The sequence below is a fragment of the Balaenoptera physalus genome, assembly GCF_965194825.1.
Source record: "Balaenoptera physalus genome assembly, chromosome: 11".
NCBI classification, from domain to species: Eukaryota; Metazoa; Chordata; class Mammalia; order Artiodactyla; family Balaenopteridae; genus Balaenoptera; species Balaenoptera physalus.
Genome location: NC_138896.1, coordinates 66,512,470 through 66,535,455, shown reverse-complemented (window position 1 = coordinate 66,535,455; position 22,986 = coordinate 66,512,470). Strand labels below are relative to the sequence as shown.

General features: G+C 44.4%; 1 protein-coding gene and 1 long non-coding RNA gene across 10 annotated transcripts in view; one reads left to right on the top strand and one right to left on the bottom strand.

Moving 5' to 3' along the window:
• The window catches only part of LOC309637797, a 555,044-nt gene that overhangs the window by 491,408 nt on the left and 40,650 nt on the right, over positions 1-22,986 (bottom strand). The window lies entirely within an intron of this gene.
• The window catches only part of ENTPD3 (ectonucleoside triphosphate diphosphohydrolase 3), a 34,296-nt gene continuing 12,575 nt past the window's right edge, over positions 1,266-22,986 (top strand). The window contains exons 1-5 of one of the 3 annotated variants that reach the window (XM_082412902.1): positions 1,266-1,336; positions 2,144-2,195; positions 5,576-5,703; positions 13,381-13,498; positions 20,848-20,998. In XM_082412902.1, the coding sequence (XP_082269028.1) occupies positions 2,156-2,195; positions 5,576-5,703; positions 13,381-13,498; positions 20,848-20,998 (437 nt within the window). In that variant the 5' untranslated portion in view covers positions 1,266-1,336; positions 2,144-2,155. Of the gene's footprint in view, positions 1,337-2,006; positions 2,196-5,575; positions 5,704-9,010; positions 12,985-13,380; positions 13,499-20,847; positions 20,999-22,986 lie in introns of those variants that run through there. The other 2 variants (XM_082412904.1, XM_082412903.1) reach the window with 2 other exon arrangements.

Genomic DNA, 22,986 nt, shown 5'->3' with positions numbered 1-22,986 from the left:
CTTGCATGCCTGTGTGTGTGAGTATGTGCACGCACATACACACACCCAGGCCTCTCTGGTCTCAGAGGTCTCAAAACAGGGGCATTGTTCTCTGAAGGCCCTCTTGCCTCATGAATGGTTTGGCCCTACCTGCACAGGACAGAAAACTAGCGGTGCACAGGGCCTGGCTCCCAAGGACATAGTTGGGGCCTCAGCAATTCCTTCCAGACATTCAGGAACCACAAAGAGGGATGATCCAACAGAAGCCTGCTTATGGGACTTCCCTGGTGGTCCAACAGTTAAGACTCCATGCTGCCAATGCAGGGGGCCCGGGTTTGATCCCTGGTCAGGGAACTAGATCCCACATGCTACAACTAAGATCCCGCATGCCGCAACTAAAGATCCTGCATGCTGCAACTAAAAAGATCCCGCAGGTCACAAAGAAGATCCTGCATGCCCCAACTAAGACCCAGCGCAGCAAAATAAATAAATAAATATTAAAAAAAAAAATAAAAGCCTGCTTATGCCTCTTGCTGGGATCATTCCAAGAGTCCTTGGGGGTCACTCAGAGGGGCCAGAAGGCTACCTGCTGCTGAATTAAAAACAGACTCCTGGGGCATTTGAATGGCTGCATTTTTGTCATCTTTCGTATTTGGCCTCTTCCAGGCAGTGCTTGCCCTGAATTTTGGCCTAATGACACACATATAAAATGCAGTGGGGGAGAGCACTGCTCAGTAACCAGTGAGAATGTCACTGGGCATAGCCAAGGTGGTTCTGCTAAACTATTTGAGAGGGAACGTCTCTGTATACTTTGCTCTCCTGGTCCAAGTGACCCAGGGACCAGTCTGCTTACTTGCCTCACCCCCAACATGACAGCTGTTTACTTGTCTCGACTTCACAGAAAGGTGGGGCACAGGGCCCACCTGTGCATACCCACGGAGTGCCCAGTCTCTGCCCTGCCCTGCCCCCACTTCCCCTCCACTTAGGCTTGGGGTAACAGTGGTGGAAACTAAAAGACAAATCAAAAGGCTCTTGGCCTCGACATCGAAGAGGGCGGCAGGCAGAAGACATCGCCCCTGCCCCACCTTCCCCAGGTAGGTTCGGGCGGGATCGCGGGTGGAGAGCCAAGGCCTCGCCGCGCCTCCCGCCCCTCCCCACCCCCACTTCGGGTGGTGATGAACTAGAAGAGGGAAGGTGAAGAGGTGCTTGGCCTGGACCGGCGCAGGGGACGGGCCCCGGACGCGGCAGCCCCGCCCCCGTCCCGCCTCGCCCCGCCTCCTCAGGAGCCTCCTGCGCTCTGGCCGCCAGCTGGCACTGCGGCAGCGCCAGTCGCCTTCCTCGGGTCGTCTGCGCACAGGTGAGGACAGAGGTCCCCGTGTCCGAGCCGCCGCGGAAGGAACGGGAAGCTTCGTGAGGCTGAGATCTGGGAGGGAAGGAAACGGAATCGGATTCCGCAGGGGGCCGGAGGGAGGGACCGAAGGACGCGAGCCCCACATCCTCGGGCGGTGGGGAGGTGGTCCCCGCCGTGCCGGGAGAGGTGGACACGTCTTTACCAAGCGCTTCTTCGGGTCCGGAGATGCGCTGGGCGTTTGGATGCCTTGGCTGTGTGGAGACGCAGCCCAGCGTGGGGCCTCCCTTATCCTGGGGCGCTGGATGCCGGGGGCCCCGACATCCTCTTGCAATGGTCGCCAGCCAGCAGCCACAGATAACCGTCCTGGGTCTTGAAAGGGCGACCTCGGGCTCGCGGGCCGCGAACACACACACAAGCCTCCCTTGCTGGTGTGCTTTGAAGAACAGCCCTTCCTCAGGCTGTGAATGTTCATAATAGGTGAAGGATTTGTTCTTCCCCAGGAGGTGTGTACAGGTGGGAAAATCTGCAGGAGAAGCTTGACTTCTTAGAAATCTTTTTGAGTTTAAAATTCAGCAAATCCGTTCTTCTTCCTTTCCTTCCATTGGTGGGGGGGGGGGGGCGGGGGATGAGTTGACCTTAGAATGTAAGCCCAGTTTTGGGTCTGTCTTGGAAGTTCTAGGTTCATCTGTCCCCCAGAAGCTTTTCCTTCGGTAGAAGTGAAGTGGCTTTGTGTTTTAACACGGTGCAAGTTTTTGGAACTTCGTAAGTCAGGGGCCACGGAAGCTCTGTCATTCTGTGTTCTCTCACCTGCAGCTGGAAGGAGAGATGTTCACGGTACTGACCCGCCAACCTTGTGAGCAAGCAGGTTAGTATCGCTCAGCAGGCAGCAAATGTGATTTTGTCACATCACCCGAGAATCCCAGCTTCAGCCCACAGCTCTTCATCCATGTCCCCAGCAAATGACGGTTTAACCTCTTTGGTGTGAGACTCAGTCGCTCACCGGGCTTTCACCACCCGGCATTCCACAGATAAAAGTAATTCTTTTCGTCAAAGCGACACAAAACAAGGACTAACATGCTTGTTTCGCTTAAATGGTTTTTCCGGTTTGCATAATCCATTAATTTGGCCCTTGTCGTTTCCCTTACCCAGCTGTGTGTAAGGTCTGCTTTAGAATATTGTTGATTTTGTGATGAATTGTAAAGCACTTGGAGAGCTTGCCTCTCTTCCCATCCCAGTGTTGTTTCTGGCAAGATGCCTACAGCATCCCCCCCGCCCCCACCCCCGCCATGGGTCAGCGTTGTTACCGCTGATACTGCAGGCACATGTGTAGAATGCTCACACACACACTCACACACACACACTTCCAAGCTTGCCCTGCCTGCCTGCCTGCCTCTGGAGCACATTTTGGAGTTGCTCATGTGGAAGTCCAGAAGGGTCTGGCCTCTCCACTTTCGGGAGGCACCTGGTAATTACAGTGCTTGTCCAGCCCTAATGACAGCACAGCTCTAGGCTGCGTTCCCTAAATGAACGAGACCTGGTCTAGTCCATTTTGCTTTGTGATAGGCTTTTCTGCTGGGGCAAGGGTTTGCTTAAGGTAATCATAGCTTTTTACCTGAAAACTGCTAAAGCACAGAGGACTTCGGAGGCCAGCCTCCTTCCTGGCTGTGGTCAGGAGACTGCTTACATATCACCCCCACTCCCGCCCCGTGGACAGATGTTCTTTAGTGGTGCCCCTAAATTGGGTATTCAAAACACTTTGAAATTTTAACACAATATACTGTAAGGTCACACATACAGACTAACGTTACATTCCTTCCAAAGGACAAGTTTAACATGGCAGATTAAACCTCTACCTTGTCTTGTTAGGGGAAAATAAAAAATCCCTTAAACTATAACTGACACTGGCATATGCATTGTTTAAAAGTTGATGCAAAAATTTGCCTCTGTGGATAAACCGGTTTCTGTCTGGGTCATATCCTTTGATCTGGAATCACAGAAAGGTGATCCAGGACCCCTTCAGGGGCTCTTAAGGTTAACTCCACAGTGGCTGGCCTCCCTCCAGGTGCTATGACAAATGATTCTGCAATGAGTAACTTGGTGTACAAGTCATTTAACACACTCGGGGCTAGTTCTGTGGAATAAATTCCCAAAAGTGGGATTTTGAGGCAGATGGTATACACATTTGCAATTTTGATAAATACTGACAAGTCCCCCTCCAGTTCACTCCCAGTGACAAGGTAGGAGAATTAAGGTGTTACAGACCACCTTTGACATCAGGAAGTGTCTGTGGCAGCATCTATACTGCAGGGGAACCAGATGAGGTGGTAAAGAGTTGGCTGTTCTGAGCTATTGAGACCCACTGCATGACTGGCCTCCCCAAGTAGTGAGCATTGTGATGAGATTGGATATTGAGGCTGAATCTAACTCTATATGGTAGTATATACATGCTCTTTTTTTTTTTTTTCCAAGAAAATGTCTCCTAGAAATAATGAAGGAGTAGTAAAGCATAGGTTATGATGATCTAAAAGTATATGTTCTGGAATAGGACAGGATCTACCCCATTGCTATTCAGTTGAACTTTCTGTGATGGTAGAAATGTTCTGTAGCTACACCGCCCAATATGGTAGCCACTTCAGGTTACTGAACACTTGCAATGTGGCTAGTGAAACTGAGGAACTGAGTTTTAAAATTTTATTTCATTTTAATTAATTTACATTTAAATACACAATTAGTGAGAGAAATATTTGTATTCTCTGAATTCAGTGATCTTCCTGTTATGCTAGTGTTTATCATATTTCAGCCATTTGAGTGTCACCACTTATGTTTATGCTGTAATAGTTCTACCAAGACTATTATTTAGTCAATATTTTAATTAAATGTCTTTTTATCTTTTTAAAAAATTAGGCATAATTTATATACAGTGAAATGGATAGATCTTAAGTTGTGTCCCTAAATTAGGTATTCTTGCCTTCTGAAAGGATTATGTTTTTTGAATAGGGACAATTTATAAGAATCTTTTTTTTTTTTAAAAGGGAAATTGTACCTAAGGAGCTGGTTTGCTTTGATTTTCAGTTTTTTCCAAAGAACTTTGGAAAATTTGATAAATTTTGAAAAACGCACGCACCCATATACCCCACAATCCTATTAAGATGTAAGAGCATTTCCATTACCCCAGAAGGTGCCCACGTGTTCCTTCCCAGTGGACCCTTGCCCCAAACCCCCATGCAATCACTGTTCTGATTTCTGTCACCTGCCTGTTTTAGAACTTAACATAAATGGAATCATTTCAGAAAGTTTCTTTCTTTTCTTTTATTTTTTTTAATAAGTATATTTGCTACTTTATGAAATTTTCACTAGCCCACTGATTTGTTAAGACCCAAGTAAATATTTGCTCATAATCATCTAGTTAAGAAATATTAGTTTAAATTTAATAAATAGAAATAGTCCATTATGATACATTATATATTACTATATAATGCATATAATTATATAATTACCTTTATTCAGAGGCTATATATTTAGTTGAAGACTATTCATATGCTACATTTTTTCTTTTGCTTTTAAATGGATAGATACAGTTTACATAGATAGATATAGTTATGATTAAAATACAAATACCAGAGATTATATGACCACTTTGGGAGGGAACATGTGGATTGGGGTCTAGTTACTCTTTGTTTGTGAAGATGTAGGGGAGACCCTATGCGTTTACTATAGACACAGGAAAAATGACTGAGGTTGAATTCTTACTGGGAACCCACATATCTTAGGAATTCAGACGCGTTACTATTTGCTTGACGGTAAGTCACCATGTACTGAACTTTATAATCATTGATTACATCTGAAATACAATATGAATTTCTTTTTATTTATCTGAGATTATTTTCAAATGAAATGTTATATCACCTGCTTTAATAGAAAACCCATAGTTTTCAAACCTACATTGAAACAAATGTTATTGTAAATCATCTCAGGCATGACCAGTAATATGCATAACACACTTCGGGAAATACCAGAGAACTAAACCATGCATACCCTCCCCGCAAACACTGGTTTAGTCCACTCTTTGGAGGAAAGATAAATGGGTATTGAGCCCAGTTGCTGCTCTAAAAGTACTGGTCTCACTAAAGCCAGAGGAAGTGACTTATGCATGTGGTTAAGCATCCAGTCCACAGAGTCTACAAAGAAGGCCAGGACCTTGTTCCCAATTCCCCCTCATGTGTCTTCTGGGTCTCCCCATTTTAGGCCTCAAGGCCCTCCCCCGAATTTCAGCCATCATCACCTTGGTTTTCTTGCTTTTGAGCATTGTGGTGCTTGTAGCTGTCACACTCATCCAGATTCACCAGAAAGAGGTTCTCCTTCCAGGACTGAAGGTAGGTGTGAAGGGGTTGGCATTGAAGGGAAGAAATGGGCTCTGACATCAATGATTCTAAACTCATGAGTTAGAAGAGAAGAAAATTCTTGCCCCTTACCTCTAGCTGGAGCCAGGGAAAGGTGGGGTAAGAACCCAGGGGGAAAGGTGGGGTAAGAACCCAGGGAGAAAGACTGGACGTGCTGGGTTTGTGATGTTTGAGGTGAAAGATTGATAGTGGTGACACCTTCTCCTAGGACTGTGAGGTCTTGCTTTGACTCCTGACTGTTAGAACCAAAGCTAGACTCTGTAGCCAAGAATTATAGATGGCTACCAAAGATTTACCAGCTTGTCAGTTCCTCTAGATGACACAAACTTGCTCATGAGTGAAGACCAGGAGACCCGGGCTCTTCTTCTGGCCTAGGCTGGGTAAACAAAATCAAGGACCTGAAAGGACTTCTTGAGCTGTGTTGTGCTACCTCTGTTGAGTCTAGAAGTATGCCATGATCCCTCTGACTCTTCCCCCCCCCAAAATTACTCAGGACCTTATGCTATGTTCCAGAAGCCTCTCTCAGCTCTTGATAAGTCCATCCCCAAATGGATGGTCTCTGGTAGGCTGAGAATTGTATGTATCCCTTCTGCCTTGGCTATTAAGGGTGATAGGAGGTGATCCCATGAGAGACTGTCAAATGAAAGGTGAAGAGAGTCAGTGAGTCCTTCAACCTTTTTGGGTAGAAGTCAGCAAACTTTCTCTGTAAAGGGCCAAACAGTACACATTTTAGGCTTTGAGAGCCGTTTATAGTCTCTGTTGCATATCTTCTTTTGTTTTTGTTTTTGTCTTCTTATGACTCTTTAAAAATATGAAAACCTCTCTTAGTTGGACAAGGGCCATAGGAGCTATGTTATTTGAATCTCATTTAGTATTTATCCTTGACCTTAGAGTCCTTTCTACATCTTCCTGCTGTTAGGGAGTGTTCAAAGGCTATATCTGAAATAGAGGTTTTTAAAAGGTAAAAAAGAAACTAATATTGCCTTGGCTGCATGGGTGAGTTTGCTCTACCATCCTGAGTTCACTTTTCTAAAGGATTAAAGTAAAATCTTTTTTATTTATTTATTTATTTATTTATTTTAATTAATTTATTTTTTTTGCCTTCGCCGTGCAGCTTGTGGGATCTTAATTCTCCGACCAGGGATCCAACCTGGGGCCCAGGCAGGGAGAGCGCCAAGTCCTAACCACTGGAACACCAGGGAATTTCCTAAAAAACTTTTTTTAAATTTATTTATTGTTTTTGGCTGTGTTGGGTCTTCATTGCTGTGCGCAGGCTTTCTCTAGCTGTGGCGAGCGGGGCTCTTCATTGCAGTGCCGGGCTTCTCACTGCGGTGGCTTCCCCTGTTGTGAAGCACAGGCTCTAGGCACGCGGGCTTCAGCAGTTGCGACTCTCAGGCTTAGTAGTTGTGGCTCGCAGGCTCTAGAGCACAGTCGCAGTAGCTGTGGCGCATGGGCTTAGTTGCTCCACGGCATGTGGAATCTTCCTGGACCAGGGATCGAACCCATGTCCCCTGCATTGGCAGGCGGATTCTTAACCACTGTGCCACCAGGGAAGTCCCTAAAATCTTTTTTAGATAATGGAATTTGGTTCTTTTATAAGGTATTTTACTTAAGATTCTCAGCCCCCCATGAATAGCATGAATAAAAAAGAAAAATAAAAAGCCTTATGCAGCTGTCTAATGGTGAGAGGAAAACAAGTTATCTGGTTGTCCAAAGACATTAGCTAAGGCCTAGAGAATCTGTTTTCCCAAGTTCCAGGCACTGCCTTCTCCTATAAACTATATAAAATCAGGATTGCAACTAGGGGAAATACCATCCCCTTACACTTTGTAAATTGCTATTCAGTTGAGTGAGCATTTTTCCCTGAATTATCTCACTGAACTCTTATACCAACTATGGAAGGAGGACAAGCACTGTCACCACCACTTTGCAAGTGAGGAAACATAGGTCTGACCAGTGGATGGCAGGACCAGAACTGAAACCCGGACTCTCTTGTTCCACGGCTCTCTTCACTTACTTCCCGCTGTTCCTTGATCCTAAGTTCTGAACAGGGAACCCAGGAGGAGATATTGGCCTCTGCTGGGAAAACACGTCCTCCTTTGCACAGGAGGGAAGGAGGGAGGATGGATGCAGAGGCAGGAAGGTGCTGAATTGGAGGAGGAACGTGCCTCCCAATTGCGGAGAAGGCTGGTTCCACTCTTAGACCCCAGTAACCATTCTTAGACCCCACTACCACCCTTAGACCCCATAAATCAAACGAACCAGCTCTAGCTGCGTTCCAGGTATATCTCTCCATGGCACAAGGGAATGTGCCCACCAAGAGTCGTGCTTCCCTTCTAGAACATGCTGTGGTGCTTGGGACCCCAGAATCCAGGGTCTGTGTGGGCCTCCTGCTGAGGGCAGACCTCACCACTGGTCTGAGGGGTGGCAAAGGGGCAGCTGCTTGCAGGGAGAGTAGACAGAGCATGGGTGTGGGGTCTGAGCTAGCCCACCCTCTACAGTCAACATACAGGTGCATGAGGCTGTTTACTCTGTGGATTTGCCTGGGGATGGGAAGAGGACAGGTGGGGGTGGGGCAGGGCAGAAGTCTTCATTTATAAAATTTTCCCTCAGGCCCTTTAAAAGTGAGGGATGAGCTAGTTAAGGCAGTTGTTTTGGGAGATGAGAGGTAAATTCAAACTGGAGGGATATAGAGGAATTAGAAGACTTGAAGAATAAACTGAGTACAGAAAAGTGGGTCCCCGAGCAGTATGGAGGGCAATGTTGAAGGAGGAGACCACACGTTTAGTTCTGTGTCAGAGGGGTTCCCCTAGTCAAAGATGCCTGTGCAAGATGGTCATCTGGGGGTGACCCCAGGAAGAACTGTAGGGGGATGGGAAGTGAGACAGAAGGGAAGGCAGCCAATGGAGGTGCTATTACCCAGCAGGTTACCACTGTGGGCAGCTGGAGCTGTCCTGATAGGGATTTCTGGGAGCCAGTGCAGAACTCTCACCTCAGGGGTGTCCTCTGCCATGGGCGTATAGAACATCTGCCTCACAGTCACCCTACTCAAGGGCGAATTTACACACCAGCTTCCATTAGTCATTGGTTGACGGCTGTTCCCTGGGGAACATTAGCTCTCTAGTATTTCTGGCATATTGTGGGCTCGGGCAGGTTCAGCCAATGGAGACAGCCTTCAGGCAGGTAGAAAGTGCATGGTTGGACATCACAGTGGTAAGGTCTGAGGGCTTGTGGGCAGGGAACCCTCAGTGACTGTTCCCTGTAGATAGATTATTATTATTCCCATTTTGAAGATGAGAAAACAGAGGAACAGAAAGGGCAAATAGCTTCCCACGGTTACACAGATTGGAAATAGCAGACTTGGCATAGAAGGAAGAAAAGAGAGCAGAGAACATTGGCCTTAGGCAAGGGTTTGGAAGGACCAGTAGACGTACCCTCACCAATTAGCAGACAGTTCAGAGAGGGGGTTTTTAATCTCTTCAGAATCTCGCTGTCAGGCCCCAGTTGTAGGGGACAGGAAGTTGTGTAACAGGAATATTGGCTCAGAAGGCCCATTCTGCTTCACTGAGTGGGTTAGTTATAAGAAAAGACAGATGTCCTGGGCCAGCTGAAGCAGGAGCAGAATGACAGCTTGGAAGGGGGCGTTCCACATGCAGCTTTTCTCAGGCTGCCCAGAGACCTTTTCTTTTGTTTTGCAGTGTGTGCTAGGGGCAGGAAGGGCAGTGTGGAGGTGGAGACCAGTGAATATAAAGGCTTTTTCATTGTTTATGTTTTCATACCTTGAGCCTTGCTTTGCCTTTTTGTGTGCTGCTGACAGTTGGTTTTGAGGGGCCAGCTCCACAGTGGCCTATCTGAGGGGCCCTGGAATGTTCCTCAAGACCCACAAGAAAAGTCATGATATCTGGCTATTAAATCCAACGTTGGCCTACCTAACCTTGGTTTATCTGAGTGTAAAAGCGGAACTATTAAAACTTAGCCAACTGTGGAAATATCCCCAGTCCCTTTTTCACTGTCACTGGTCTGACCTGCTCTATCAGCTTGAAGAGTAAACATGATGACGTCACCTTTATTTTTCACTCAGCTACCCCCACCTCAACCCCGCCGCTTTATTATCATTAAGTCCAATATCTTCCTCTTGAGGTTTCGCCCTCCTAACCGCGTCACAGTTGTTTAGAAGCCCTGGAGCTTCTCAGACCCATCTGATCAATACCCCACTGCCATTGCCACTCGCAGCCACATGGTGCCACTGTTGAAGAGGGGCCTGCAGGGTCCCAGGTTTCAGGGACACTGCTTTTCTGCCAGTCAGATCCCCACCTTGGGTCACATGACTCTCCAAAGCACAACAACTGGGCCAGGCTGTGTTAAAACCATTTCCTTCTAACCCTCATCCATTCTCAGTCATCAGCCTGGATATCTAGTGCCCTGTGGCCCACCCTGGTTTACCTCTTGGAGAACAAGAGTTGGGTAATTGGTTTTTTCCTTTCCAGAAGGCCCTGGCTCCTTATTCAAATTGGTGATTCTCCTCTCCAGCCAGATCTGCACACCACTTAACCAAGAGTTTGCTTCTGAGGGTCTTTTGTCTGAACAAAGAAAGTCTGCCGTACCATACCAGACACCTTCTTATTAATCAGTCATCCTGTTAAGACTTGTTTTCCTTGGAACTCAGTGAAAGCACAGGGGCTATGAGTATGGGTTTGAGAGTCAGTTAGACCCCGGCTTGATCCCAAGTCTGTGACCTTGGCTAATTATTTAACCCCTGTGAGCCTCAGTTTCCCTATCTGTCAAGTGGGGATGATGATAACACCTGCCTTATAAATGCAAAACTAAAGCCCTTTGTGCAGTGCCTGGCATATCATAAGTGCTGGCCAAATGTTTATTACTACCACTATTCTCATTATTATAGTAAGAGTAATAATGATGATGATGACGATAATGATAATAATAATAATAATAAACACATCTAAGAAAGCTGATCTTATGACCTTTGCTTTTGCTTTTGTTAGAAACTCACAAAGTTCTTGAGTTTTGGACCATGGGGTTCATATGTTTCCTTTTGGTTCACCCACTGACTGTATCTTCAGTTCCACATTCAGACCATGTTTGTTTGTTTCTTTTTCTGACACTGCATTAAACAGAAGGTGACTTAACGCTTTTCATCCAAACATCACCCACCTAGCTGAACTGAATGAAATTCACTCTCCCCTTCCCCCTCCCTCCATGGAACCACACTGAGTTGCACTGATCTAGGCAAATGAGCTCTGAAAACTGATTAACGACCAATTTTTTCACTTTTGAAAATGCCAGTGAACGATGGTGGGGTGGGGGTGGATCGTCTTAGTGCAAAGTAGCACTGGGCCTCAAGGCTGCCCCTGTCACCACATCAGCAGGCGCCCAAGGGGCCGCCATTTCTCCTGCAAATCTCAGAGCAAAGTCTCTGGCTGCTGCCCATTCTGGTGAAAACTGAATCCCATTTTCCTGGACTTACAAATGAGAATGGACATTCTTCATTCTTTCTGATCTTGGCCCAGCAGCCTCGAGCATTCTTCATGAAGGGTTGGGATAAAGAAGATTTGGGGACAGACAGGCACCCTCTGGAGTAGCTGCCCTCTTATGCTCTCTCTCCTCTTATCAGTACCAGGCATGGAGGGGCTGGTGAGCAGCTCGGCAGCAGAGGGAAGGAAAGAAAGCAGACTGATACAGAGGCTCAGACCTCTGGAGTGCCTGGTTTCCTTCAGTTTCAACCTGTGCTTTAATCTCACGGGGAGCCTCTGCCTGGAACAGATTGTGAACAATGCCTCCTCTGTTTGCCATGGGGGGTGTCATGTCAGGATCCCAGGCAACACGCACCAGACTGAAGAGCTGAGGTGAAGAGGCTATTCAAGTTCAAATACCAATGTACACAGGATGTTCTATTTTAATAGAATGGAGAAGCTGGAGTAACATTTTTTTATTTGCTCCTATTTCAAATGAAGCAAGCATTCGTGATAGAAAGTTTAGAATCAGAGGATTGGTTAAATCAGCTACTGTACATCTCATAGTGAATGTGATGAATGGCTTAAAAATCATGTCAGTATTTTTACTGGTAGGGAGGGATGTTCATGATATACTTTTATTTATTTATTTATTGGCCACGCTGCATGGCATGTGGGATCTTAGTTCCCCGACCTGGGATCGAACCCGTGCCCCCTTCAGTGGAAACGTGGAGCCTTAACCACTGGACCACCAGGGAAGTCTCCCATGATATACTTTTTAAGTAAGAAAAGAGCATTGGAGAAGATTATGTGTAGTGTAATCCTGTGTTGATTTAAAAACATATGTCTAAACACATATGTGTATATGTAGTCGTATGCACAGAAGACCACTGGAAAAGATATATAACAAGGTGTTAAAACAGTAGTTGGATTTGAGGGGTGTTATTCACTTTTTTTCCTCTTTTTCTTGGTTTGCAATTTTATTTATTTTGCTTCACTGATTTTTCTATATAGCCTGTATTTATTGAGCAGCCACTAAGCATCAGGCAAATGGTCTCCTATTTACTTCTGAAAGGAAGTTGTCTGAAGACAAGGGAACCCAGAGAGGTTAGGTCTCTTATGCAATATCGGAAAAGTAGGAATCCATCTGATTTGACCTGCCTCCAGAACCCAACGTCATCTTCCCCTCTGGGACAGGCTAGGCTAACTCAGTGGTGGGGGAATTGGGGAAAAGGTGCCACCCAGAAGCCTCTGATGCCCTGGGCTGATTCCAAGCCCAACCAGATAGTGACCTAGGTCAGCATAACTCATTCCAGTGCCCCTAGGCTGCTAATGAATGCTCCTTCCTAGGCAGGCCTGGTCCAGGGCCTGGGCTGGGCCACACCTTCAAGCGAAGTTCCCTGGCACCTGCCTCAAGCTGCATGAGATGGCTGGCAATACCCTCCTGTCCATTTGTTCACACACATGTCACCAAAGTGGGATAATATGTCAACATTCATTTGTATTTTAGTTTTTTCCTCCTTAAGCAGGAATACTTTCATTCTGAAGGCCAATGCAGGTATCAGTGTGTCACTCCCCTGTGAGAACTTCCTACCTATGGTTTCCTTTTGGTTGTTTATCCCAGGCTGATAGGCCAGGAAGTTTGGAGAATAGAGGGCAGCAGGTGAGTGACTATTCATTGTACTCCTGAGACCAAGGTGGCTTCTGACCGCCCCCCCCGGCCCCCCACAGAGTCTGGATGAGGAGGAATCAGGAGACTGTCTTTGCATGCAAGATCTTTGGGGTACTCATCTTCAACCTTGGCTGCATACTGGAATCACAAAGGGAGCTTTAAAAACTGTTGGTGCCTGGGTCCACTGACAGAGATTCTGATTTAATGGGTCTCAGGTGCAGCCTTGGCATTGGGAGTTTCAAAAGCTCCCCTAGTGATTCTAATGTGAGGCCAAGGCTGAGAACTGTGGCCTAGAACACCTGACCCATCTCCCCCCAACCCCTCCATCCAGAGTCCATGGAGACAAAGCTGGTTTAGAGAAAATAGTTTTTTCTTTTTGGTCAGCTCCTACCTAAATGAAGCGGTGTGGGTTAAGCTCTTGGGAGGACTCAGGGTTCTCGGTGGCCCCCTGGGAAAAGGGGTCCTCAGATGCCTGTCTCTGACTCTCCCTCCCCGCCTTTTATTCAGTATGGAATCGTGCTCGATGCCGGGTCTTCCAGAACCACAGTCTACGTGTATCAATGGCCAGGAGAGAAGGAGAATAATACTGGAGTAGTCAGTCAAACCTTCAAATGTAGCGTGAAAGGTAAGGCCCAAGGGAAGTAAGGGAATGTCATAATGTCCTTCAGAGGCCTGCAGGAGTCCTGAGATGCTGCCCAGAGGCAAGGACTGAGCACTGGGCTGGGTGTCGGGGAAATATGAGACCTTGAGTTAGTGCTGCTACTCATCAGTACAGTGACCTCAGGCCAGTCCCTTCCCTTCTCTGGGTTTCAGATTTCTCATCTGTAAAATGGTGGGGGGGTGTCAAGAACTGTGAATGGTGTGAGATTCTACCCTGCACTTTCATGGATGCTGGTGGAAGACCCAAGACTCCTGGGTCAGAAACAAAGGAGAGTTTATTACTCACAGAAACAGCTGTAGCCCGAGTATCAGCATTTTCTTGTGCTGGTTCTGAGCCCCAATTTGCACAGGATGATGTAAAAAGGGCCAGATGGTACCTGCTCGCACAGTGGGTTATGTTACAGAAGAGGAACCCTGAGATTAGGGAATCTGAAACATTTATAATGCGTACCTGCCTTTTGCTCTGGAGGGAAACACTATATCTTCTGAGCCTGTTCATTATGCAAATATCCTTGAAAAAATAGTCCAGAACAAAGGCAGTCAGTGCCTCTGCTCATAATGCATAAACATGAGAAATTCAAGGAAAACTGTATTCCAATAGGAAAATTATATTCCAGTTGGCTGTATATGGTGGGGAGGTGGGTAGAGAGAGATAGACAGAGATGGACAATCTGTAAACCAGTAGGCGTTTGTGGCTCTGTTCCAGTAAAGCTTTCTTTATGGACCCTGAAATTTTGAATTTCATATAATTCTCAAATGCCACAAAATATATTAAAAAAAGATTTTCCCCACCATTTAAAAATAATGTAAGAATATCTTAGCTCACAGGCTGTATAATAGAAGGTGGTGAACTGTATATGGCCAGTGAGCTGCCGACCCCTGACACAGAACAGCATCAACATCTTTAATGACCCTCCACGCACTCCCTGCCTCCTCCACAACATATTCGGAATGTTAGATTGATGGTTTACTTGTTCTTCTTTAGTTTTGTCCTTATGCATTTAGTTTTTCCTGGTTTTGAAAATGGAATCAAGCACATATTTATTTAATTAGAAGCAAACGTTTATTCTGTAATTTGCTTTGTTCACTACCACTGGGTTTTTAAGATTCATCTATGCTGCAATGAGTAGCAGTATCTGGTTCATTTTTCCCTGTTGATGGATATTTGTGTTTCCCTGGTAACTAATAAGGTTAAGTATATTTTTATATATTTATGACTCTTTCTATTTCTGTGAAATGCCTGTTCATGTCTTTTGCTCATTTTTCTACCAAACTGCTTGAATTCTTCCTTTTGAATCCTAGGAATTCTTTATCTGTATTCTGAATATGAATGCTTTGCTAGTATTATTATCATATTGTTGCTAATATCCTCTCACAGTTTATGGTGTGTCTTTTTAATTTCTTCATGATATCTTCTGACGAATAGAAGTTCTTAATTTTTATGTAGGTACAATTATCAATCTTCTCCCTTTTGGTTTGCACTTTTGTACATTTTATTTAAGAAATCCTTCCCTATCCTGAGGTCATAAAGATATTCTTCTATCAAAAGTTTTGGACTTCCCTGGCGGTCCAGTGGTTAAGACTTCACGCTTCCACTGCAGGGAGCATGGGTTCAATCCCTGGTCAGGGAACTAAGATCCTGCATGACGCATGGAGCAGCCAAAAAAAAAAAAGTTTTATAATTTTGCCTTTTACAATTAAGGCTTTAGTCCACATAATCAAGCCCAGTTAGTGAGTGTGTATGTATGCACCACCCTCTTTAGAGCATTACGATCTTTGACTTGGCCTGGATCTTCCCAACCAGTATGTCCTGAATGGGTTACAGGGATACCCTCAGCCTATAGGACAAGTTATAGACTCTGAACCAGTCCTCCCAACCCAAGCAACCTCCTTCATTTCCCTCAATGAGCTGCCCAAATAGAATACTTTCTTGCAGGTCATGGCATGGAAAAAGTTGGGAAGCAGAATTAGCCTTTCCCATAGGGAGACCAAGCGTCTTCTCTGGATAACCAGGGTGCGTTCTGATCATCTGCCCTTCCATGGAGGGCAGCCAGGAGCTCGCCTTCCCTGGGACATAGGTGTCACAGTTAAGATGTCCAGACAGAGTCTGGGATGCAAGGGAGTGATTAGCAATCCGCACCCATGGAAGGAAGGCGGAAGAAGGAGGATTGGACAGAAAGAGAAGTCAGATTGCAACCCAGGCCTGACAGAGCTCCAGCCAATTAGAGATGTCCTGCATTGGGTATGAATGGCCTGAAATGGCTGGGCTGTGATCCCCCCGTCACTGTCAGTCATTGGATGTTGCCATCCTGGGAAGAAGATGTTGAGCAAGGCAGCTCTCTGCAGCTGAGGCAAACCCCGAAGGAGCTAACTGCTGAGACACTAAGCCTTTCTTTGAAGGGGCATCTGCATGGCACCTCTCTGGGCTCCTCACAACAGGGGACTTCCATGTTTTCTGAGCACTGCTTGCATTGTTGCCCACAATTCATAAGCGGCAGCACCGTCGCTCAAACTTCAGCCAGAGATCCCATCTCTGTTCTCCTAACTTCTGAGCAATTTCTTCACCCCCAAGCATGAAAGAGGATGCTTTCTTTAGGAAAGAGAGACCAGTCATTCCAAGCGGAGAGGATAGTGTAGGACAGTGATTAAGATGTCACCTTATCCCTACTGCGGGAACTCTAGAAAGTTATCTAACCTCTCTGAGTCTTGACTCACTCATCTCTAAAATAAAAAGCATAATAATAGTAATACCCACCCCACAGGAATTATTTGAATATTAAATGACATAATATATATAAAGCAGGTAGCAAATGCCTGGCATACAGTAGGCACTCAATAAGTGTTAGCTATTATTAATTATGGGGCACCACACTTTAGAGTTCCTGGTGGATATTCTTGCTAAAAGGTTATTCTAACATAGTTGTAAGATCTGCCTCTATACCCGGGAGGGCAATTCAGCCAAGTCAGTCCTGATGGCCTCGGACTGTAGAAAGAGGTGGCACTTTCATGGGGAGGGACCCAGGCAGTCTCTCAGGGGTAGGGGCCCTTGGCCCACCCTGGATGTGATTTAGGGGAGGGGCAGGGTCACGGAGCCCACACCACATCCACAAATGGATCTTCCCTTTGATCACAAGTAGCCTCAGGGATCCATATATACTCGCAATGACCAGGAGACCAAAAATTACAGCTCAAATTACAGAGTTAAAGTTTGGCAAGTGTCATCCCCTGGAAGACAGGCAGCTTCGCCAAGCGTAATTTGGGTTTCTAGTTTCTCAGTTGCAAATTTCCCCAGGTCTCCCCTGCCTTGGCCAGTTTGAGGGGTTGGTGAGTGCTTTCTTGCCCAACAGTGTTTCCCGAATGCCCAGGGCCTCAGAAATTTCTTTCTCAGGGGGTCCCTGGTGAGTATCCAGTCCTCAGGTGCTGTTTTCCATGAGTTCACTGGGTGCTGCTTTAGCTGCCGGTCCCCACGCTGGTGCCTGTTGCTCTGGCTGCTTGTTTTAAAGCCATTCCCTCAGGGTCACTGGTTCCTTGCCTGCCCCTCATCTCTTTTTCAGGAGGCACTGCTCATGGTTCCTGCTGCCTTCTCTCACAGGCAACATTCATGTTTTCCCTTTAAACCAGCAGTTAAAAATTCTTTAAACTCCACTAGAGCCTAAACTTAACCATCTCCTCCACTGAAATACCTTAAAAGAGTTGCTCTAGGGACCAGGCCACTACAGTATTGGAAAGCATCCCTTGCTCATGTCTTTTGCTTTTGTCCCACCTCAAGTAAGTCTTGTGCCAGCTGTCCAACCGTCTCTTCCCAGATTGGGATAGCAGTTTTAGCTCTTTTCTTGGGATTGTGGATCCCAGTATCCCATGAACCTATGAATCCAATCTCCTTTTCCCTCTGGGAGGCTTAAGGAACCTTATGCAAATAGGCCCCTGAGGGGCATGCTCAAATACCCCACATTTCCACATTCTAGCAAGGCTCCTAACCTGTTCCTATCCGGAGACCAGCTCTGGCAGAATATATTTTGTTTGCTCTAGATTGGACTACACAATCCCCTTACTATAGTATTGTGAGCTGATGTGAAAATCTCATTGATTGATTGATTGATTGATTCATGTACTTAATAAATATTTATTGGGCGCCTGCTGTCTGCCAGTAACTGTTCTTGACACTGGGAATTCTAAAATAACCAAAATATACAAAGTCTCTGCTGTTACAGAACTTACAGTCTAATGAAGGAGACAGAATAAATGGGTATATGATGTCAGGGAGAAGTGCTGTGAGGAGAAACTAAGCCAGCTAGGTGGATAGAGAGTGATCACTCTATTTCATGGGAGAGCAAAGAAGGTGATAGCTAAGCAGAGACCAAATTGAGATGAGAGAGTGAGCTGTGCACCTGTTTGAGGGAAGAATGTGCTGAGCAGAGGGCGTGGCAAAAGAAAATGCCAAGGGTGACAGCTGCTCAGCATTTTCTAGGAAAAGCAAAGGGGCCGATGTGGCTGGAGCAGAACGAGTAAGAGAAACAAAAGTGAGAAATGAGGCCAAAGCTGTCACCGAGGCCAGTTCATAGAGGACCTTGAGATGCAGTAAGGGGTTTGACATTTACTCAAATGAATTTTCTTCAAAGTATATTGGGAAGCCATTAGGAGATTCTGATCAGGGAACTAACACGATACGACATAATTTTAACGGGTCACTCTGTCAATGTAGAATACGTAGTCAAGAGACTAAGATGAGAAGCAGGGAAACCAGGGCTATTAGAGCAGTGCAAGTGGGAGGTGACGTTTTGGTGGTCTGGCCTAGACTGGTGCTTCTCAACATGGGGCGATGTTGCCCCCCAGGGAACATTTATCAATGCCTGGGACATTTTTTGGTTTTCATAACTGGGGTTGGCCGTGCTGCTGGCATCTAGTAGTAGAGAACAAGGATGCTGCTAACCATTGCATAACTCACAGACAGCCCACAAAACAAAGAATAATCCAGCCCAAAACATCAGTAGTGCTGAGGTTGAGAAACACTGATCGAGAATGGTTCTGGGGAAGGGAGTGAGAAGTGCTCAGATTTGAGAGGTATTTTGAAAGTAGAGCCAACAAGATTTTTATGATAGATTCAATATGCAGCATCCTGGTTGATGGTGCCTGAACATTAGTTCTGACCTGAGTAACTGCATGCATGAAGGTACCATCTCCTTAGAGTGGGCAACACTGAGGGTAGAGTAGGTTGGGGCCATGGCAGGGATTAAGGAACTTGGTTTCAAATATATTAAGTTGGAGATGCCTATAAATCATCTAAGTCAAGGGACAGCAAACTTTTCCTGTGAAGAGCTAGAGGATAAATATTTTTCATTTGTTGGCCATATGATCTCTGTTGTAACCATTTAACTCTCCCACTTTAGCATGAAAGCAGCCATAGACAATATGCAGACAAATTAGCATGTATGTATTTCAAGAAAGCTTCATTTATGGACACTTGTACATGCCTAATAGGATACACCCTAAGGACAAAAAGAACTTCAAAAAATCTTAAATTGTTTTCAATAGTCCTATAATTGGTGGTAGTGCTTGTCATACTGAGACTGTTGTGTGTGGATTGTGAAATAAAGCAAATGAGTTATTAAGTTGGAGGGGCTGGGAAACAGGCTAGGAAAAGGAAGATAAAGATACAAGATCAATGAACTCAAGGAAGAACTTGAAGTTTTGAATTAGAAATACCGCTAAGAATTCATGATGTGTTTTCTCTTGAAATAAAGTTTTCTCTAGGTCTGTCTTCTGGAAAGGCTTTCAGTAAGCAACCTAGCTTCCAAATTTTGAATGCTAAATACTGTTAATCAATAAAAGAAACCAGGATTCCTTGGAGAAACAGCAGATTCCAGATCTGGGGCAGGAAATATATAGGTCATTGATACATCTCATCATATCAGAAAGCAGAAAAGTTCTTAAAGGTTTCTGAGATCATGTCAAAAGGACTCAGCTGCCAAATTGAAGAGAGCGCCACTGGACAAGATAGGCCACCAATAAGAATAGTAACTGCAATGAATTGAAACATATCAAATATATCTTTAGATTCATATGCCCTTAAACAAACAAACAAACGAACAAAATCCCTTATTGGTTAAATTAGGTAGATACTAGAGATGCAATCTATATTTTTTAAGCTGGTAAATAAAGGGAAAGAATCAAGCACTTATCCCCTGCCTTCCCTGTACAAACTGTACTGTAGGGTAATCAAATAGTTAACGATGAGGAAGTTTTCCTTTTATAAAAGCATTTTAGGTAAAAAGTGAAGCAAGAATGATGGAAATAAAATATCAGCATTTCATAAACCCTAATGAATGGAGTAATGAATGGATCTAAGCAATGATCATTGATGCTTGTTAACAGCACAAAGAGAGAAACAACCAGATGCTTGTGCCTCTTATTGGAAATGCACATCCCTATAAACTACTCTTTCTGAAAAAGTTCAAACCTGAATCTGATTAAGCCTCTGCATTCAGTTACCAATTTATAGAAAAAAACTGGGACCAAATAACATGTTAAATGAATCACGGGGCTGCAATCAGCAAATTCTAGACTGTGGGAAACTATAAGACAAATGAAATTGCAAGGAAAAAAATATTTAATTACAAAGAAAAATTAGAAAGGGGGGGCAGAATCTATATATTAAAAGAGACTTAAGAGACATGCCAACCAATTATAATGGATGGAATTTATTTGGGCCCTAGTTCAAACAAACTAGAAAGAAAGAGAGAGGTGGAGGGAGAGAGAGGGAGAGAAAAAAATATGAATATGGAGGAAACGTGAACCTTAATTAGATATTTAATTATATTAAGGGATTATTTTTAACATTTTTAGGTAGAATAATGAGACTATGGTTATGTTTCTTTAAAAGAATTCTTATCTTTTAATGATACATACTGAAATATTTATAGAATGAAATGATACCATGTCTGCAGTTTGCTTCATGAGGAGAGAATGGGAGAGTGCAGATGGAGCAAGACTGATCATTGTTGAAACTGGAAGATGGGTGCATGGGTTTGTTATACTCTTCTCCCTACTTTTATTTATATTTGAAATTTCCATGATGAGAACTTTTTTTTAAAAGCAGGTCTTGGCTCATTACTTTTTTCACCTTTGTAATTCTTTCCTTCCATATTTTGGGAATTGACTCATCTGTGTGACCACATGGAACTTAGCACATACACAAGTTTCAGCCCCCTACAAAAACCCATTAATTTCCAGAGCTGATTTATTTTATATTTAAAAGTTGTACTGCTCTTGTTGGTTCCTGGGAAGGCTAAGAAGTGCTGACTGCTTGCTCTTCAGGCTCTGGGATCTCCAGCTATGGGGAAAACCCTCAAGATGCCCCCAAAGCCTTTGAGGACTGCATGCAAAAAGTCAAGGGGCACATTCCAGCCCACCTCCATGGATCCACCTGCATTTACCTGGGGGCCACAGCTGGGATGCGCTTGCTGAGGTAAGGGCTGGAGTGGCACACAGGAGCCCTTTGGACCAAAATAACCAGGAATGTGTTGAATTCTTTCCAAGAATGTAACTCTATTTCAGGGAATAAATCCAAAAGAAAGAAGCCCATATTCTGCCATAAATTTAGGCTTTAAAAGTTGGGAAACTTTTAGTCTTTATCTTAATACTCAGAAAGAAACAGTTCTATATTTGATTCCCTTCCCCATGGTGATTTTACTGAGCGCTCTGAAAATAAAAAAGTGACATGAAATCTAATCATGGGATGTACCTCTAGTTTTCCAGAAAAGTAGAAACTGTTTTTGACTCCTGGTATTTTAACACCTGTGGACAACCGGCTCCACTAAATGCAACCCACTATACTACTAAGCTGTGTAGCTTCTACCCATGTACAAAATGTCACTGAGATCTGCTTTCAAATAATGGGATTTCTGCTCCTCACCCCAAAGCCTGTGGCGTCACATAAAAACAAACATCTCATTTCATTCAATTAAGCAGTTCCTTCTAAATTTGTAGCCATGACTTTTAGCCCAGTTGCATTGTTTTTGAATGTCCTTTCTCTTCATTTTTTTCTCCATGATAATATTTCCTTGATCTTGAAATAAAAGAAAAATAGTTTTTTAAAAAAACCCATCAAACTTAAATCTACCTAAATTAAAGGGTAGATGCTGCCCTAAACTTTGATAATAAGGCTTTCTCCCCGAAAGATGACACTCATTCTGCTTCAAAGCCACTTTGTCTGTGATCCCAGGAATGTAAAATTACATGTATTTTCTTCATGTGGGCATGAAGAAAATAAAAAGGAACAACAGAGGCACTTTAAGATGATCATCAAAAAAAATCATGAAGCACTCTCAGTTGGACTGAGCCCTTTCCTTGTAGTTTTCCTCTCCTTTTTTCTATTCCTATGTGCTGGTTGACCAAGTAGAATGCGGAAAGAAGTCAGATTTCTTTGCTTACTCTTGGAATCTGCAGTGTGTTTTCAAAATTATTGTGTTTACCTGAAATAGAAATGTCAAGAAATCCCCTTCTTCTGCCTTTTCTTTCTTATGGAAACAAAGAACCCAACTTTTTTTGGTTGCTTTTTTCTCCCAGTCCTCTCGGTGAGAAATCATTCAAAGGCTCTGTAATTTATAGCCCATGACAAAAACCATGGAATACAAAAGTTTGCCAGTTGGGGAAAAAGTGAATGTCGCATTTGAATAAATTAAATATTAATGCCTCCTTGTGAAACTTTCTGATGGTGATCCATTTCTTCTGAGGAACTAGTTGATATTTTAATTGCTAGAAAAGTCAAATATAGAAAAAACAATAATTTGAGAATCTCTGGGATGGGAATTAATAAAACTAGGAAAATTCTTAATTATTTTCCAAGCGGTGATAATTTGCTACTGAACTGGAATGGACTTCTGCTTGTAGCATTTCTCTTTCTTCTTCTTCAGCCAAGAGTGAGCCAGTGCCCCTGGCTTTCTTAACCCACTGATGAAAGGGAAAAGAGTCTCCCAAGTGAGCTTTCTTTCATAAAATGGCAGCAGATGAATGATATTATTACTGTACATCATGGGTGACATGAACGCTATGTTACCGCTCCTCCATGGGTCAGCACACTAATGAATTTCAATTCAGTGACAGCCATGATGGCCATCATATCCCCTCACGATGAAGCCCTCCCAAAGAGCAAAGCTGGGACAGCTGAAAACTCAACCCTCTTCCTTTCCCCCTCCCTCCTAAGCTCCCCTTCCTTCTGGCCTGATGAGGGCTTCTTTATATGGTGCCCCAAGAGATTACTTATGCCACTCCTATGCCTTCACCTATCTCCTTTCCTCTGCTGATCTGAGACAGAGCAATGGTGACTGAGTAGGAGGCTCTTTTCATTAGCTGGTTGCTAGAGAGAGGGATAGGAACAGGTAGGGGAGGAGAGAACAAGCGGTATTTTTACTGGTAGCTATTTTCCTGCTTGGCAGTTTGACAGGTAACAAGTGC